At 41.6% G+C, this 20,334-nt stretch overlaps 1 protein-coding gene across 1 annotated transcript; it reads right to left on the reverse strand.

Annotated features, from left to right (window-relative positions):
• Window positions 1-805: 805 nt before the first annotated feature.
• Window positions 806-19,277, reverse strand: LOC310644321 (sialic acid-binding Ig-like lectin 13). Its single transcript, XM_083369191.1, has 9 exons — window positions 19,186-19,277; window positions 10,654-10,792; window positions 10,168-10,518; window positions 8,064-8,357; window positions 7,505-7,555; window positions 6,038-6,292; window positions 5,608-5,701; window positions 2,818-2,881; window positions 806-1,595 (listed from the first exon to the last, which is right to left on the reverse strand). Exons 2-9 carry the CDS (start codon window positions 10,712-10,714, stop codon window positions 1,380-1,382), a joined length of 1,386 nt encoding a protein of 461 aa, XP_083225317.1. The 5' UTR covers window positions 10,715-10,792; window positions 19,186-19,277; the 3' UTR covers window positions 806-1,379.
• Between the last annotated feature and the right edge of the window lie 1,057 nt (window positions 19,278-20,334).

Below are 20,334 nucleotides of genomic sequence, written 5' to 3' on the forward strand. Positions count from 1 at the left end.
TTACCGTTGAGGGGCCAGGTGGGTATGGCCAGGGTGGGCGTGGCCTACTGGGTGGGTGTGGCTAGAGTGCATATGGCCTACTAGGTGGGCGTGGTCAGCTCTACATCGTTTGCATCAAGGGTGCCTATGGGGGCCTGGGCAGGAGTGGGACAGATCTGAGGGTCTCTGGCAGGAGGAGGGTCTCTGGGCCAGGGCCAAGGCAGTGGGGGCCGTTCCCTCACTGTTTCCAGGATGGCTTCGTGGGCCACATGAAACCACTTCGCGGGCCGGATCTGACCCCCGGGCCTTGTGTTTGACATGTCTGCTTTAAAAGAATGCAAATGACCAGCCATCTGGAAGGAGTATAAATCCTGCCCTTCCCCACCATCCAGTCAGAGCTGAAGAAGCTTCTTGGATGAGAAGTGAAACCTCTTCAAAAAAGAAAAAAGGAAAGGAACAAAAGAAAATCCCATTGCCTCCTGAAAAAGCACCTTTGGGATGTGTGGACTTCAATTCCCAGAATTCCCCAGTCAGCTATGCTGGCTAAGGAAATCTGGAAGTCGAAGACCACATGTTTTAAATTGTCATGTTTGGAAAACCCTTAGGTATAAGCATATAAGCATCCACTTTTAACACAACCATCTTCAGTTTGCCATTTCCTCCCTGGAAGTCATAGACTGGATCTAGTCTCCTGATGTTCAGTAGGCATCACTGATCTTTCTTTCTTTATTAAATGTATATGCCACCCATCTTGCACTTCAAACCGACTCTTACCTATTAACATTTAAGGCTGGGCAGTGCTTTGGATTCAATCTTTAAAAGGGGCTTCAGAGGGCAATAAATGGGAACGTAGCCCTTTAAAGCAGCTACATCTCTTCCCAGGCACACTCAGCCCTATTAAGGTGGATAGAAAGCCACTGATTCTCACGTTATGTGAGAATGTGAAACTGCTGGATTGCAGCACTTTGAAAAGAGAACGCACTGTGGTTCAGGAAGAGGGGAAGTATTTGAAACATCGGAAACAAAGAGCAGACAGGTACCTGGGTGCCAAGCTACTCTGGATGAAAAAGTAACAGCATTTTTTCCAATTTTGCATTTTTGGCGGAAAAAAAAAGAGTCTAAACTCTCCAAGACATCACTCATAAATGAGGGTGGGAGTTTTACTCATTCAGTTTCCAAGAGTCTGTATCTTAGCCCTTTATTTCTTGACATGAAACTTGATTCATGAATTTCCAAACGAGTCTTGCTTCCCTGGTCCTGCTGTGCTTTTTGGGAGTTAACAGCTGGATAGGCAGTTCCTGTCTCCAAAGAGGACACAGAGACGAGACAAAGTGATGGAGTCTAAACCAGAGCTGGCATCTTCCAAGGACACGGCTGCTAATCAGAACGGAGGTATCCCTTTAAACCTTCACGCTGTAAGGTCTGATTTCGGCATAATCCGTCTGGATGTCTTCCGTAGTTATAACTGGTTTAGGATTTCGTGGATTGAATGTAATAGTCGCATAATGGATTTCTTCAGGGTCGCTGGGATCGCTATCAACAGATTCCTTGGTGGTTCCTGGTTTGGAGGGAATGCTATTCACTTCTTGTGCAGCGAGGTCTGAAGCGTTGAGTTCCTGTTTGAAGAGAGGAGTTGAGTGGAAGCAGAAACTTCCACCATTACACATAAATTGAAATTTGAGCTAATTTTACAGTCTACCGCAAACAAGGTGCAGGTTGTTGGGTTTTTTTAGAATAAGCAGAAGCAAAATAAGAAGAATTAGCAGAAAGAGACAACTTTTGCACTCTAAGGAGATCAGTTCTGCAAACTAAAAAAAATAAAGTTTGCTTAAGCTTGTTTTGGAGGTAACATTTCATATTTTTAAAAAATCTGCTTGAACTTTCATTTTCTTCCCCCAAAAATTCAATTTTTGAGATTTATCCTCCAGACCTTTAAAAAAATACCCTGCATATTGAGATTAAAGCATTTTACTGAGGCACAGAAATGTCATCTTACTTCTTCACCCAGGGGTGGAGAAAAAGAGTTCTCCAGATGTTTCTAACTCTTACTTCCATGGCTAATGGCTGAAGGGGAGGGAAAGGTGTTGGAGAGATCCTTGAGCAGTGTCTTAATCTGTGTGGCCCATTGGTTGGGTGTACCCAATTGGCTGGGTGTGGCCCATTGGGTGGGCGTGGCCATTGGGTGGGTGTGGCTGTGGTGGCAATGGCAGACTGGGTGGGACTAAAAAGTTCAATCAATCGATTCCAACTTGGCGAGTTCTTTTTTTCCCCACGAGAAGTTGAAATTGATTGATTGAACTATTTTCTTTTCTTTTGCACATGGTGGCAGAGGCCTAATGCAAAAAGGTTTTATAAAAACCCAGCTGAAGGCCTAGGACTGGGATGACGGCGCACGTGCCCACAGAAAGGGCTCTGCGTGCCACCTGTGTCACACGTGCCATAGGTTCGCCACCACGGCCATAGTATTTCTCAACTCAACTTTAAGATGTGTGGACTTCAATTCCCAGAGTTACCCCACCCAGCCGTCTCAAAAGACTTCCTGAAGGCTGGTCACAAAGAAGTCAGACAGTTGCTTTGATTAAAGGGAAGTTCAGCCGAAGCCCAGCCAAGGCTGAAGGGAGAGCAAAGCTTGTTCTGTGACCTGGTGGACTTCAAAGCTGAATCTCCCATTTTTTTTTGGGGGGGGGAACCGCTCCTGGCAAGTTGTGGACTTGCAAAGATGAGGGAGAGAAAAGGCCAGCATCCATTTGAGATGCTCTGGATTGATTGCGCGGTAAGCAAAATGCCCTTGGTGTGAGTTGCAGTAAAAAAAAAAGAGAGAGAGAAAGCATTACAAACCTTGACACTTGCTATGGTGTTTCCTGCTTCTGAGTCAGTCGCCGTTTTTCTCTTCCTCCGGTATCTGCATAAATAGATAAATAAATAAATAAATAAATAAATAAATAAATAAATAAATAAATAAATAAATAAATAAATAAATAAATAAATAAATTCTTTTGCATGCTGCTGCTTAAAGAGCAGATTGACTGGGCTCGGTTAAAGTTCCCTGTTGCAAGCAATATAAACCTTTGTAGATATCCTTTCCCTCCAGGCAGAGGCACATTCGCTAGCAGGGATGCTGATTCATAGGGCTGGAATTTATGTAACAGGATGTGCATAAAGGAAGCTAAACCACTGCACAAGGAGGGAAAGTGCTTGCTTTTCCAGTAGATAATTATAGCCCTATATACTAATTCTAGAAACGAGACTCCATATTCTGATTGTCGTATATGAAAGAATTAACAGAGGTGGAAGGAATCTTGGAGGTCTTCTAACCCAAACCCCTACCTAAGCAGGAGACCCTACATCATTTCAGACTTGTCCAATCTCTTCTTGAAAGCCTCCAGTGTTGGATCACCCACAACTTCTGGACACAACCCGTTCCACTGGTTAATTGTTCTAACTGTCAGGAAGTTTCTCCTTAGTTCTAGATTGCTTCTCTCTTTGGTTAGTTTCCATCCGTTGCTTCTTGTCCTGCCTTCAGGTGCTTCGGAGAATAGCTTGACTCCCTCTTCTTTGGGGCAGCCCCTGAGATATTGGAAGACTGCTATCATGTCACCCCTCACCCTTCTCTTCGTTAAACTACGCATACCCAATTCCAGCAGCCGTTCTTTATATGTTTTAGCCTCCAGTCTCCTGATCATCTTTTTAATAATAGGCATGAAACATTGAGTGGCAAGAATGTACAAAATGGAAACGACGTTAGCGTATTGCAGGGTTAGAAAAAAAAAATTAAGAAAAGGTAGGATAAAGGAGAAGGGGACAGAATTTCCATCCCATGCAGGAATCCAAAAGGGAATAAAATTGAGTTTAAAAGAGTGATGGTTTTCGTTGCATACCACCTTAGGGCTGCGGCAAGCAAATTGTGAGAATTAATAGAAAAAGCAGAAGAAAGTAAATGGGGGGGAAATGGTAAATTGCCCAAAGTCACTTTTCCTGAGATGGGTGGCCATATAAAATTGGATAAATAAATAAGTAAATAACAAACTAAACAATCCAAATTAAGGGTTAGTGTCTTGTGCAAAAACTCAGAGGCTTCTCTCCTCTTCGAGATTTCCTTAGTATAATTTGATTCTAACACAGCATATTTAATTTGTTCAGTTATAAATAAGAACAACTTTGCCAGAGAAAATTAAATAATTTGTTACTGTCAGAAAGGAAAGCTTGTGTACTTTATGAACGGAGATTATCCAGACTTAATAATACTCCAGACAATAATCAACTAAGCATGTGGGGAACTAATAAAGTGAAGTGGGAATTCATAGATTTCTTCATGTCTGAATGAAAGAAAGAACAGGCAGAGAGAGAGAAATATATTAATGACAATAAAACACTGACAAGGGTACATAAACTCATAGGAACAAAATAAAAAATTTAAGAAGTTTCTAAAACATAATAGGAAATTTATATACGTCTTGTAAGTCAACTTTTGAGAGAGAGAGTTAATCTTTATAGTCAGTTCTTATTTTAATGGCGTAGGATGATGGAGAAGGAATTGCCAATGCATAGAGCAATAATATCATACAAGAGAGCTGAGGCTATAAAATCTGGCAGGAGGTCTCAAATCAAGGCTGCCAGCTGTTGAGTCTTGTGCTACCAATATCTTGATGCCTCTGATCAAAGCACTGATTCTGTGAGAGGGCACCATCTAGATGAACTCATTTATTTGGAGGAAAAACAGTGTCTGGAAAGTTCCAATCAATTATTATTATTATTATTATTATTATTATTATTATTATTATTATTATTATTATTATTATTATTATTATTTATTAAACTTATATACCGCCCTTCTCCCGTAGGACCCAGGGCGGTTCACAAGGCAATTAAAACAACATTACAATACAAAAATTAATAACAATTAAAATCGATTAAATTTTCCTTAATTAAAATCTAAACCCCCTGTAACTCTGATTAAAAACCCAATTACAATAAGTTAAAAAATTAAAAAAATCCTCAGTCCTGGCCGGAAAGCTCAAAGAGCCAGGTCTTCAGGTCCCGGCGGAACGAACGAAAATCAGGGGCAGTCCTAAGCTCTACGGGTAACTGGTTCCAAAGGGCAGGCGCGCCCACAGAGAAGGCCCTCTCCCTGGGTGTTGCCCGCCGGCAATCCTTTGCCGGCGGCACCCTGAGAAGGCCCTCCCTGTGGGAGCGCACAGGACGAAGGGAACTTGATGCCGGCAGCAGGTGTTCCCTCAGATATCCCAGACCCAAGCCATTTAGAGCTTTATAGGTCATCACCAGCACCTTGACTTACACAAATGGCTTACACAAATTTGCAAATGTTTATGCAAAAGCAGAAATTTTCTCTCTCTCTCTCTCTCTCTCTCTCTCTCTCTCTCTCTCTCTCTCTATATATATATATATATATATATATATATATATATATATATATATATATATATATATATACAGATTTTATTTGTTTGCTTGTTTGTTTATATCCCACCTTTATTATTATTTTTACAAATAAGGTAGAAAACATGCCAAACAAGGATATCATGGAATTGAAGACATTATCTTCCAACATATATTTGCAACCTCGTCATTCATTGATCAATCCAGAAACAAATTCCCACAATTAACTACCTTTCAGAAGCCAGTATGATCCCAGTGATTAGCACGATAACAGCAAGCATGACGAAGGCACCAGTCACTATAAGAAGCAGGCTTTTCTCTGGGTCTTTGGATGCACAGAAGAACAGATAGAGTTCAATAGCTTGTTATTTTTTTAATCCAGTTTGGATTTTAATACTGAGCCAGTTTCATTCCCTCTTAGCCCAACCCACCTCACAGAGTGGTTGTTGTAGAGAAAAAAAGGAGAAGGAAGGAACATTAGATATGTCTTCCACTTTGAGCTGTTTATAAAAATAACAATAAAGGCAGGGTATAAATACATAAAAATAAATTTAGAAACAAATAATCCTGCCCCAATGTTCTCAAAAATTCCATCCAGCTCTTGGCTATAAATTCCAGATTTTTTCACCCCTCTGAGTAAATTCAAGAATGCCTCACATACCTGTCATGGAGAGTTCGAGGAATGCTTCAGCCAAGCCTTCAGCATTGGCTGCTCGGCATGTGTACTTCCCAGCATCCTTCAACATAAGATCAGAAAGCTTCAAGACATTCAAGGCTTGGGATGGTCTCTCCAAGACTTGGGTTTCCTTAACCCAAGTCACATTGGGCGAAGGGTTGCCCTTCGCCGTGCAGAGTAGCCGGATGCGGTCCCCTTTTTGTACCGTGAGCTGAGACACGCTTGTGAAGTTTTTCTGACCTGCAAGATTCAAGAGGGACACTGAGAAGACAATGCCCAGAAATCTCAACATTTGCTTGGATGATTTTACCAATATGCATCGATTTCAACAATAGATTAAAAATGTCTTAGTTTGCAATTTGGAGAAGAAACTGATGTTATCTCGTGCGATTTGTTCATGGCTGCCTCCTAAATTTGAGACCTGAATTAGTAAATACAAAATTAGATTAGGAAAAGTATGATTTGGGGCCAGTCACTCTCTCTCATTGTGAGGAAAATTGCAGGAGGAAGGAGTATTATGTATGTTCACCACCATGAGTTATTTTTTTTGAAAATAATAAAGGTAATAGATAGATGACAGAGAGAGAGAGAGAGAGAGAGAGAGAGAGAGAGAGAGACAGACAGACAGACAGACAGACAGACAGACAGACAGACAGACAGACAGATAGATAGATAGATAGATAGATAGGACAGAGACAGGAAACATAGACATAGGATAGATTAGATAGATAGATAGATGATAGATAGATAGATGATAGATAGATAGATAGATAGATAGATAGATAGATAGATAGATAGATAGTTTATAGAGAGATGAATAGATTATAGATATTAATGTATAGATTAGATAGATAGATAGATAGATAGATAGATAGATAGATAGATAGATAGATAGATAGATAGATAGATAGATAGTTTATAGAGAGATGAATAGATTATAGATATTATAGATTAGATAGATAGATAGATAGATAGATAGATAGATAGATAGATAGATAGATAGATAGATAGATAGATAGATGATGGATAGATGGAGATGGATGGATAGACAGACAGACAGACAATCTAGGCAAAAACAGTTATTTGAAATGGACAGCAGTTTGAATTCCTTCTTACTTCCAGGGCAATTCTGAACAATATTGGTATATAAGTAGTCCTTGACTTACCACACAATTAGGACCAGAATTTCCATTGTTAAGCTACATGGTTTTTAAGTGAGTCATACCTGATTTTATAACCTTTTTTACCACAAATCACTGCAGTTATTAAGTCAATCATGCTGCCATTGCAAATGGCAATCACTTGACCCTGGGGCACGGTAATCATCATAAATAAATGCCAGTTGGTCCGCAAAGATCTTCTCTTTTTGTTCTATTTCCTGCTAGCCTTTTCTGCCTCTTTTTGATACCTCCTTACTGAACAAATGGCTGCTGGGAGAATCATGCAACTTACTGTTATTGGAGTGAAAATGCTCCCCCTCGATCACTACCATCTGCGGTGGGACTGTAAGAGAAAAACAAATCCTCCTGTTCAGAAATCCTTTCCAACTGAGATTTGGACACAGTCAGATCACCAATTACATATGCTGATTTCCTGGAGCTGGTATCCCAACCTCTTTTCTTCAACACGCTCCCTTTTCGGTTATAAGATGCAAAGAACTGTCCGCCATTTTGATATTATAATGTCCACACCAGTGTTTTGCAACCTTAGCAATTTTAAGATGTGAAGGCATGGCGACTGGGGAATTCTGGGGGTGGAAGTCCGCACGTCTTAAAAGTTGGGAAGGCTGGGAAACCCTGCCCTAGGGAATCTCCGATTGTCCCCTTCTCCCCACAAGCTAGTGAAGAAAAACAACTCTCAAAGGGAGCCAGGCCGAGTGAAAGAGAGAACAGCAAACTGTGGGACTTGAGTCTCTGATGCAAAGGACCAGCGACACAGCTCCATCCTTCAAACGGAAATTGCTTTGGGGTTTAGGGTTTGAAGCTAGGCAGACCTAGAAATGATCACTCACAGGCAACATTCAGTTGGATAGTTGTCTCTCTAGGAACCAATTTATTCTCATTTTCGTAGCTGACCCTGCAGGTGAGATTCCTCTGGTGGTCTGCAACTGAAGGTAAGAAATTCAGCACTGTGCTGTAGATCTGGAACCCGTTCAGCTGCAAATGAGAGTTGTGAGGTTCGGGAAAGCCACTCCAGGTGATGTTTGGAGGCATCCGACTACAACTTGCGAAGGTTGCACAGGTGATGTTTGTACGATTTCCTGCCCGCAATGTCCCCAATGCCTGTATTTCTGGTGGTTGTCTTTCTAAGAAAAGAAGAGAGGAATCGGGAGAAAGTTACTCCAGGACTACATACATTCTTACCTACCCACTGGGCTTGCTCTTCAGGCTCCTTCCCAAATGCTTCTCATGTGAGATGGACCCCATTGAGATTTTATCCTCTCTTGGAGTACAAGATTTTATGCAACCAGGAATGACCACAGAGATTCTATATTTCAAGCATATTCTCATCCAAGAAGCATCTGAAGAAGCTTCTCGGAGGAGAAGTGAAACATTAAATGTTATTAAATTAAAATTAAATTAAATTTTCAAAGAAAAAAACCCCCAAGAAACTCCAGTTTTAGAAAAGCACCTTTGGGGCATGCACAAATCCATGTTTGTCAGCATCTCATGAATCCCCTAGGACAGTGGTGGCAAACCTATGGCACGTGTGCCAGAGGTGGCACTCAGAGCCCTCTCTGTGGGCACGCGCGCCGTTGCCCCAGCAGAGTTCGCCAGAGTAGCGAGCATGTGGTGTTTGGAAGCGACAGGGCAGTAAGTGAGCGAGCAAGCGGTGTTGGGCCCCCGGGGATGCCCCGGAGATGGCGAGGGACTGGCCCCAGCCACGTTCACCCAGTCTGCTGTGACCACTGCAGCCACGCCCACCCAGTGGACCATGCCCCACCCCCCTGAGGGCACCACAATGCTGATGCAGCCTGGCACTTTGCGATAAATAAGTGGGTTTGGGGTTGCAGTTTGGGCACTGGGTCTCTAAAAGGTTCGCCATCACTGCCCTAGGAAGCCCTCATCAAATTTTGAGAAGTTTGGTGTGCCCGTCTACAAGGGCAGAGTTACAGATCCAGCGGGCCAGGAAATGCTAAAGGAGGGCAGGGAACACATATCCAAAGATTTTTCAGGAGGATCTTCAAGGGTGAGCTGTTGATCAAAAGTCTTAGTGCTTCTTTCCCTCTTTTGCTGATTATTATTTTTTTACCCTCATGCTAAGACACGATTGCTTTTGACCATGGTTTATCAGAAAATCCACCACTGGCTTTTCACACGTGGCAAATCTGTACTATCAATTACATCAAGTGGGTTTACACATCTCACTAGCATAAATCAAAGAAACCAAAATCCAGCTTAGTATGATGTGTGAAACCAAGGCCAGGGTGGTGGTGGGTGGGGACACCCATCTCTATTACTAAGGAAACATTCATGCTATCCTGAAGCATTTCACTACCCCTCGAAGCTTCTGAGTCTAAGCCTGTGGCTCTCTGCGGATCAGATTGCTTGAAACCTTTTCTCGGGTTTGTGTCTATGTGTGAAAGAGAGAGAAAGAGAGACAAAGGGAAATTCTTTCATCCGCTAGTGGCTTCATTCTTGCACGTTATGGTTATTATCTGCAACCCCAACCCATCCCTCTTCATTCATGTATTAATTGCAGAATCTCGGGCAGTGATGAGAGAGACGGTGGCTTCAGTTCAACAAACGATTTATTTAGCTCAGCCCGGACAACATGAACAGTACAACGAGCCTTTATATAGGCAACTGTCAAACTAATCAACAAATCAGGGACGGGTGTTTTCCCGCCGAGGGGTTATGCCCAATGATCAATAATCAAATTTATATGGCCAGAAAGTAACTCTGAACAGCATACAACAGTCCAAGAAGAACATCAGCGTACAAAACAATTATTATCGGATCCCATTGTATATAATGATTTCAAAAGCGTTATCAGAGCAGAACTAAAACAAGAAGAGAAAATGACAGAGGGAGGGGTGTTGATGATAACATTTTACAATGGCTGGTGAAAACCGGCGCTTCTGACAAAGGCCGAACAATTTTCCAGGTACTCACCTGTCACTTTCAGGTCTGGATTAGCGTAGCTGTGAAAGCTAAAAAAGGCACGAGGTTTTTTTTCCATTCTGAAAAAGTAGCTCCCTGAATCAATTTTTCGGGCGTTCAAGATGAGGAGAGAACAGTTTCCTGCGGTCAGATTCCCAGTGAGTTGAAAGCGCTCCTGAGACAGCTCAATAGAACCCGTACTCTCTGTTCCTTTCTTCCAAAATCCAATCAATGCTTCATTGGGATTGGCATGCTCTTTATTATAAGTGAAATTGCAGGGAATAACGGCACAGAGCCCTTCCTCTACCAACACGTGTTCAGGAGCTTTCAGGTCATACCCTTCCAATCTGGCAGGTATCACACCTGCAAAGAGTGGAAAAACAAGAATCTCAGCTACACAGTAACCGACATCCCGTCCCGTTTCCATCATTGGAAAGGAGAACTCATCCAAGGGCTGGCCTCAAGAGTCAGCCTCTCACCTTCCCACCAAGCTCGTACCTTTCCAAAGCAACGATGTTGAAATTAGCCCGAAGAAGAAGGCCTCAAAGGGGCAGCCCATTTTCTCATCCCTGAAACGACCGCCTCTCTGGAAGATTGCGCTCAGCAACAGGATCCCAAGAAGCCTGATGGGGTAAACCTGGGGACAGAAATGGTCAGAATGAGCTTTGTTCCTTCGGGAGAATATTGAAGCCAGGAGAGAATCAGAGGACGGATACTCAAAACTACTGTTTCTTCTCCTCTTGGATAAGTACTGGCAGTCTTCAACTTACAACCATTTGTTTGGTGGCTGTTCAAAGTTAAAACAGTAATGGGAAAAAAAAGAGTGATTTACAATCCAGTCCTTAAGCTTAAGACTGTTGCAGTATCCCTCTGTTCGCTACAAGGTGGCGCAGTGTTAGAATGCAGTAAAGGTAAAAGTAAAGGTTCCCCCGCACATGCGTGCTAGTCGTTTCCGACTCTAGGGGCCGGTGCTCATCTCCGTTTCAAAGCCGAAGAGCCAGCGCTTGTCTGAGGACGTCTCCGTAGTCATGTGGCCGGCATGACTAGATGCCAAAGGCGCATGGAACACTGTTACCTTCCCACTGGAGTGGTCCCTATTTTTCTACTTGCATTTTTACGTGCTTTCGAACTGCTAGGTTGGCAGAAGCTGGGACGAGTAACAGGCGCTCACTCTGTTACGTGGCACTCGGGATTCGACCCGCCAAACTGCCGACCATCTGATCGACAAGCTCAGCGTCCTAACCCACTGAGCCACCACGTACTGCAGGCTAATTTTGCCAACTGCCAGGAGTCCGATCTTGACCCACTCAAAGTTGACTCAGCCTTCCATCCTGCTGAGGTCAGTAAAATGAGGACCCAGATTGTTGGGGGTAATAGCATGACTCTGTAACCCACTTAAAGAAGGCTGTAAAGCACTGTAAAGTGGTATATAAGTCTACATGCTATTGCCGTCAACTTTCAGGCACTTGATAACCAGCATGTATTTATGAGAGTTACAATGTCCCAGGGTCAAGTGATCACCATTTGCAACCTTCCCAGCTGCCTTCTAACATCTAGCAATGTCAATGGGGGAAGCCAGTCCACTTCACGACCACATGGTTCACTTAGCAACTGCAATTTTGTGTGGTAAAATATTTATCAAATCGGACAAGACTCAGTGAAAAAAAACCCTTACTTAACAACAGAAATTCTGATCCCAGTTGTGGTTATAAGTCAGGCACTAGATGTAGTTTTCCTTGAGGTTGGAAGAATATGACATTTAAGCCACTCGGCCTGGGCACAGATTAGGCTAAAAGTCTTTGGAGTTTTTGTTAATGTTATTTTTTTTCCCCTTCAGATAAAGTAAATCAGAACAGATACCGTTTGCAGTGCAGAGACACAGTCTGGATCACTTTTGAACAGGAAAAGCTCTTAATATCTGGAATGGCCACCAAAATGTCACCCTTAAGGGACCTTGCCTTAGTATTGTTGACCTTGCCTTAGTATTGTTTTTAAGGGTCCAAGTACGTTTCTGTGAAATTTGGGATCACATCAGAAGTTTATTTCGTTGCATGATTTTCACCCTGTCATTTGTTTATGTTTATTATTTGGGCCACCTTCAATCAATTCCTTCTGCAAATCAGAGAGCTGGTTTAAGGGTGTCAAATTAAACCAACCATCCCAGAGAGTCTTCTTGCATAAGGACCTTTGGAGAAGTGGAACTAATACCTTACCCTGTTTTTAATATCCAGACTGTGGATTCTATTTTTATGTAACCAAAATGGGCACTTCTGGTCACAAGAGGAAAGGAATGTGACTTTAAGGGGACTTCCACTGTTGTTTCAGACAGAGTGTGCACAAGGTGAGTGAAAGGGTGAAAGGATGGATAGACAACTGGACAGAACAGATTCCTGCATAGCAGCTGTCCAATATTAGACTTTTGCTCCAAATCCCTCCAGTTTAAACCAATTCCATTCTTCTGTCCCTCTTGTCCTATTTAAGCAATAGGAACTGTTGCTAAAATGGGAATTGTTGCTAAAATATGCCCAGAATACATCTCAGGGGCTGGGACTGCGTTTGCTCTAGTGTTGTAACTGGGTATATACCCCAAACTTCTGCTCCATACAAAAGTGTAGGAGTGACCTTAGCTTTATATACTCTGATTAGTGGAACAGGGGACCCTGGATAACTATGATCCTTTAATTTAAGCAGTAGGTTCAAATGAGCCTTTGCTCTAAGGGTGCTCCATTGATGATGGCAAGCCCAAGATCCAGTCTTGGAAGACGCTATGCCTAAGTATGCAAAGATGTTAACCTGTACAATTGGTTCACCATCTAATTGCCATCTATGTCTCTCACAATGTTTTCCAAACACCATGATTTTTGAATTAGATTTACTGATTGTTAGGGAGTTGTCCTGGCAATAGGACTTAAGCCTTCTTAATAGCTCAAGCAATCCTACTTGTGAACACGATATAGGATCATATTGTCGGCATGTTGTTGTTGTTGTTAGCTGCGAAGTCGTGTCCGACCCATCGCGACCCTATGGACAACATTCCTTCAGGCCTTCTTGTCCTCTACCATCTTCTGGAGTCCATTTAAGCTCACGCCTACAGCTTCAGTGACTCCATCCAGCCACCTCATTCTCTGTCGTCCCCTTCTTCTATTGCCCTCGATCTTTCCCAGCATTAGGCTCTTCTCCAGTGAGTCCTTCCTTCTCATTAGGTGGCCAAAGGATTTGAGTTTTAGCTTCAGGATCTGGCCTTCTAAAGAGCAGTCAGGATTGATCTCCTCTAGGACTGACCGGTTTGATCACCTTGCAGTCCAAGGGACTCGCAGGAGTCTTCTGCGGCATAGAGCAAGCTATTACAGTATATATTTAGGATCATCAGCATATGTACCATGGGATCCTTCATTAACCCTGGCAGGTTATTAATGTATAGATTAAATAATAATGGGGCCAGGATACACCCTTGTCTTACCCCTTTGTTTGTATGAATCCTGTTAGTCAGGGCCCCATTAACCCCATACTGCACCTTCAAACTGGTACTAGTGTAAAGGGCTTTAACCAAAGCTAGCAATATAGGTTCTATTTTAAGAGATGTCAATTTATTCCATAGTATTTCCCTGTTTACAGTATCAAATGCTGCTGTAGGATCTATAAAAGCAGCAAAGAGCGGTCTCCTCTTATAGGCATATATATGAGTGGCTGCGTTGAAGAATACTTTGGGTCTACATTTGTTGCACAGTGCCTAATTTTTACCAGTTGCTTCAGGGAAAGAAGCCCAGAAGAAATGTGCAATTTAGGAATGATAAATGATAAAAGATTGACAAGAGATAGCACCCATCCCATTTACAAATGGTAGCACCGTTCACCACACGAGCCTCATCTAGATTCCAGTGGAGCCTAGTAAGGAAATTAGGAAGCTGGCAGGCAAGCCATGAGGTCATAATCCTAATTTATACGGACACTACAGGTAGTCCTCGACTTACAACGGTTCACTTAGTGACCATTCAAAGTTACAACAGCACTGACAAAAGTGACTTATGACCATTTTTCACACGACCTTTGTAGCATCCCCATGATCATGTGATGAAAATTCAGAGGCTTGGCACCTGGTTCATACTTATGACCGCTGCTGTGTCCCGAGGTCATGCAATCACCTATTTCAACTTTTTGACGAGCAAAACCAGTGGGGAAGCCAGATTCACTTAACAACCATGTTACTAACTTATCAACTGCAGTGATTCACTTAACCACTGTGGCAAGAAGGGTCATAAAATGAGGCAAAACTCACTTAACAAATGTCTCGCTTAACAACAGAAATGCCGTGGTCATAAGTCAAAGGACTATCCGTAATTTAGTCTGTCATGTCAGTAGTAAAATGATTCTTTTAATTAGAGGTTTTCTCCTTCATAAGTTTGCCTAATCCCCTTTTAAAACTGCCCTTTTGTGAAGGCCTCAGAACATGCATCACCTAAGATTCTTTAACTCCGGGGCACCTGGGATTTGTAGTTCACCAACCTTGCAACACAGAATCCCAAAGTCTTCGTGCCTACTTTGTGAAAGTCTGCTTGCTTTGGTCTCCTGGAATTGCCCACCACTCAGCTTCACTTCTCTCTGATCCACGTGGTAAATGTTATGTACTTTTTCCACATCGTATCATTCAGCTGCTTCTATTCAGATCTAGAAGCCTAGAATTTCCCAACACTACCATGTTGCAAACTATTCTCAAACTATGGTGCCATCAAACTTCCTGAATACAGTTTCAAGAAGGAGGAGGAGGAAGAGAAGGAAGAGGACACTGCAGATCATTATAATACACTATAAATAAAGATCCGTCAAATTATCTGTCACCTTCCTTTAAACATGCTTAAACTAACAAGCCTAAGATGTGTCTCAATCTTACGCTTGCTATAGTTCATCTCTCTTTAGGGCTGTAATTATAAATATAATACCTGGACCGCAGAATGGAGAATTTTTCACTGTAAGTCATGGTTGACTTCTACTGCAATGAGTTATGGTTTGGCAACATCTAAGAGTAACCCTACCTGCACACTAAGCTGCTATTCTCAATATACCTATTCAGATGAAAAACCCATTGTCTTTGGCTTGTTTACTGATAAATGTGTCTTGGATGCAAGCCAATCCCCAGTGAATGTAGAGGCATGTACTCTGAATTCAGTTACTATGCTTAAGTTCCTTAAGAGGTTAGAAATTGTGTGTCTGCCCAGATTTCATAAGAGGCTTGAAGGTTTCTTTAATGTCATAAGTCTTGCCTTCCTTGTTGTAAATTTCATAGTTATATGTTATAAACATTTTATATGCAAGCATTCTAAATATATAATATGTTGCAAACATTTTATATACAAGCATTCTAAATATATAATTTACAATATGCCAGTCTTCTAAGCATACATGATGGGTGTGGATAGAAAATAAAGCATGTATATATGTGAAAGGAGAGCACAGGAAATGTCTTTTTGAAAAGGAAAAAGAAAAGGGGTATGTCTGCATTTGAGAATTTCAGGGTCTTGTAAGCAATGGAAGGGTGAGAAGTTCTGGAGGATTCTGAAAAATATTACCAGGCACACATTCGTGGTTAAAGCAGACACAAAAGTGCAAATTTTAGGCAGGATTTATCATCACTTTTACTTCTTGCAAAGAGCCCAGGGATTACCACTTTAGGAAGTACTTAAATAAATGACCCAAAGCAGACATCAGAGGAGTGAAAAGACTCTTAATTCCAGCTGGAAAAGAAACAGTATTTCAAAACGCTCTTTAATCCTTAACACTTTGAGATGCTCACTTGATTGAATTATCCTTTCTGAAATTATCCCTGCTGGATTAAAAAAGGAGGGTGCCTATAACCATTCCCAGATTATATAACATGAGATGGTACATGGTTTTGCCATTCTGATAATATATACAAACTCTCTTTTTATGACCCAGTAATCCCTGGTAGAGTCAGGACAACTGAATGGAGATGAGTATTTACTGGCTAGATGCCCTTCCTGACACCCCGCGAAGTTCACAGTAGACATTTTTGCTTTGAGCCCTAGGAGAGAACATCTGCCCCTACCTAGGATTGAACTCTCATCCTTCTGAGTGGGAGGCAAGCATCTTCACCACTAGACCATACACATACATACATGTATATACACATGTTGAAAGAAAAATCTTCATCAGGGTCCAGTCCAAGCTGGGAATAATCAAAATGGAGACTGCTTTAGAAAGAAAGTTGTGGTTTTATTGAAGAGGAGAGTCAGACAGAAAGATGGCTCTGGGAATCCTAACCACATGTAGCAGGGAGTGGTGGGCTTTTATATCTCCTTTGGGCTTTGTATTTGGAGTTCTTCCTGTTTGAGGCTTTGTATTTCCTGTGTCATGTACTTTGACCTGAGTCTGAATGCATCCTTTTGGTATTGGTGGGTTAATCCTATTATGTTTCCTGTCCTTAGAATTTGCGTGGGGGTATGTAAATTTTGGGACGCGGTGGCTCAGTGCGTTAGGACGCTGAGCTTGTCAATCAGAAGGTCGGCAGTTTGGCGGGTCCAATCCCGAGTGCCGCGTAACAGAGTGAGCGCCTGTTACTCGTCCCAGCTTCTGCCAACCTAGCAGTTCGAAAGCACGTAAAAATGCAAGTAGAAAAATAGGGACCACTGCGGTGGGAAGGTAACAGCGTTCCGTGTGCCTTTGGCGTCTAGTCATGCCGGCCACATGACCACGGAGACGTCCTCGGACAAGCGCTGGCTCTTCGGCTTTGAAACGGAGATGAGCACCGGCCCCTAGAGTCGGAAACGACTAGCACGTGTGTGCGGGGGAACCTTTACCTTTTTACCTTTATGTAGATTTTAGGGGTCTTTGTCTTCCTAATTTCATTAGCTTCTAGCTTCCTGGCTCCAACCTTCCTGAATGGATTATTACATCTGCATTTTTAAAAAATTGTTTTCTGCCTAGTTTCTGCCTGGGAGAGAGGGGCTGGGGCTGGTTTCTGTCTTTTTCAAGATCTTCTCCATTATTCCTTTGGGGAAACATATTCTGCCTTTTTTAATATTCCCCAAAATATTTATTTCTCTGGATTCTTCTCCCCCCCCCCCACACACACACACACCCAGTGCTTTTTTTGTAAAAGAAAAAGGTGACGGAACTCACACATGTCATACAAACCACCTTGCCTACCCTACAAGGTTCCATCCAAAAAAGGTGCCGGAACTCCGTTCTGAGCGTTCTATGAGAAAAAAAGCCCTGCACACACCTATATGTATACATATATACATACATATATCTAATTATCAGAATGGCAAATTCATTATATAATCTGGGAATGGTTACTGCTTATGCTGTATCCTTCTTACAGTTCAGTAAATTAGGGAGCCATCTGCCTGAATATTATCTTCTTGCTTTACTCTTAATAAATGCATTGGCTTTTTTTTCTTCTGTAACGATTCCTGCTTTTCCCCACCAAGGTCATCTTCCATATCTCTACATCCATCAAGGTAATATGCATAACATTCAATGGCAGCCCAGTTATTTTGGATCACGAAGCAGAAAATCCTTTAGAGTAAGAATGCAAGAATGCCAAATTAAGAAGCAAGTTGTTGCTGTTCCATCTCTCCAAAAATTTGTACTCTGAAGGAACTCCCGCTCAGTGGTTGAACCAGCTCTGCAGAAGCTTCTGGATAGCAAAAAAACCACCTTTTTAAATATTTCTTCCACTGAGGAGACAGAGCAGAGAGAGAGAGAGAGAGAGAGATGATAGATAGATGATAGATAGATAGATAGATAGATAGATAGATAGATAGATAGATTGATAGATTGATAGATAGATACAGTGCTTTTTTGTAAAAGAAAAAGGTGCCAGAACTCACACATGTCATACAACCCGCCTTGTTTATCCTACAAGGTTCCATCCAAAAAAGGTGCCGGAACTCCGTTCTGAGCGTTCTATGAGAAAAAAAAGCCCTGGATAGATAGATATAGATATAGATATAGATATAGATATAGGGATAGGGATAGGGATAGAGATAGAGATAGAGATAGAGATAGAGATAGAGATAGAGATAGAGATAGAGATAGAGATGATATAGATATAGATGATATAGATATATAGATATAGATATAGATATAGATATAGATATAGATAGATATAGATATAGATATAGATATAGATATAGATATAGATATAGATATAGATATAGATATAGATATAGATATAGATATAGATATAGATACAGATACAGATACAGATATAGATATAGACATAGACAGTGCTTTTTTTGTAAAAGAAAAAGGTGCCAGAACTCACACATGTCATACAACCCGCCTTGTTTATCCTACAAGGTTCCATCCAAAAAAGGTGCCGGAACTCCGTTCTGAGCGTTCTATGAGAAAAAAAAGCCCTGGATAGATAGATATAGATATAGATATAGATATAGATATAGGGATAGGGATAGGGATAGAGATAGAGATAGAGATAGAGATGATATAGATATAGATGATATAGATATATAGATATAGATATAGATATAGATATAGATATAGATAGATATAGATATAGATATAGATAGATATAGATATAGATATAGATATAGATATAGATATAGATATAGATATAGATATAGATATAGATATAGATATAGATACAGATACAGATACAGATATAGATATAGACATAGACAGTGCTTTTTTTGTAAAAGAAAAAGGTGCCAGAACTCACACATGTCATACAACCCGCCTTGTTTATCCTACAAGGTTCCATCCAAAAAAGGTGCCGGAACTCCGTTCTGAGCGTTCTATGAGAAAAAAAGCCCTGGATATAGATATAGATATAGATATAGATATAGATATAGATATAGATATAGATATAGATATAGATATAGATATAGATATAGATATAGATATAGATATAGATATAGATATAGATAGATATAGATAGTGACTGATGCAAAGAAAGCTCAAATTAAACACTCTTTTTGATCTGACTAAGAGCCCTTTGAAGTCAACTAGGCTCTTAAAACTCCCACTGAGTGAAAAAAAGGATAGTCTCACCTCTTGGTGCAGGAGAGCTGCCTTTCTACAGGACTTCAGGGAGCTTCTATGCTCCTGTGGTTTATTCTCTGCTATTGTCAGAACAGTGCAGGAAAAGGCCTTTGGTCGGAAATCTGTCCTCGCCAAAAGCAGAAGTGGTTATAGTTCCCATGGGTCAATTGCAACATCATCGCTCAACAAATTAAGAAAGTGATGGGGTTCCATTGGGTGACACAGGAGACTACCCTTTTTTGTGGGTAATAAGAATGCACCCTCCATGCATATCAGATCACACTGATATTTTGTTTTGTTTTACAAATTCTCTAGAGTCAGGTTTCAGGTTGTAGACGGTTTTATTGCAATACTTCCTCTTCAAAAAACTTTGGAGAACAATGGCAACCCAATGCCAGCCCCGAGATACATCCATCCATCAGACATTTAAGGTGGTTTTGATTCAACAAGCTGGAGCTGGGTCTACCTAGCTAACTATGGTTTCATCAATAGCTTGTGATTCTGCAGGGACAGGAATCTCTTACATGTAGTCCTTGACTTACGACCACAATTGAGCCCAAACGTTCTGTTGCTAAGTGAGACATTTGTTAGGTGAGTTTTGCCCAGGGGTGGGATTCAGCCAGTTCGCACCACTTCAGCAGAACCGGTATCTAATTTTTTGTTGCCCAGGCCCAGAATGGACTTCCAGAGGCGGCATCCACAAAGAGAACCGGTTGTTCACATATTTGAATCCCACCGCTGGTTTTGCCCTACTTTACGACCTCTCTTGCCACAGTTGTTACGTAAGTCACTGCAGCTGTTAAGTTAATAACACCGTGGTTAAGTGAATCTGTCTTCCTCATTGGCTCTGCTTGTCAGAAGTTTATAAAAGGGGATCACAGAGCCCTGGGCACTGCAACCACCATCAATAACGCCAAGCCTCTGGTTTTTGATCACGAGATCATGGGGATGCAGCAATGGTTGTCAGCGTGGAAAGACAGTCAAAAGTTACTTTTTCCAGTGCCATTGTATCTTTGGACAGTCAGTAAATGAACTGTTGTAAGTCAAGGACAACCTGTATAGGGCCACAAATCAGCTGTAATCATGCAGAATGTATCCTTTGCCTTCACTTCACCATCATACCTTCATACGACTTGCATGTACATGTGGACTAAGACA

Source organism: Vipera ursinii (genome assembly GCF_947247035.1).
Source record: "Vipera ursinii genome assembly, chromosome: 9".
NCBI lineage: Eukaryota > Metazoa > Chordata > Lepidosauria > Squamata > Viperidae > Vipera > Vipera ursinii.

Bases quoted from the DNA above. Each gene is read 5' to 3' on its own strand.
- LOC310644321 (XM_083369191.1), bottom strand. From the start codon at position 10,714: ATGGGCTGCCCCTTTGAGGCCTTCTTCTTCGGGCTAATTTCAACATCG. The intron at 5,702-6,037 runs GTATGTGAGGCA...GTGCATCCAAAG, and splicing joins CCTCGAACTCTCCATGACAG to ACCCAGAGAAAAGCCTGCTT. The intron at 2,882-5,607 runs GTAGTTAATTGT...CTATTTATGCAG, and splicing joins ATCATACTGGCTTCTGAAAG to ATACCGGAGGAAGAGAAAAA.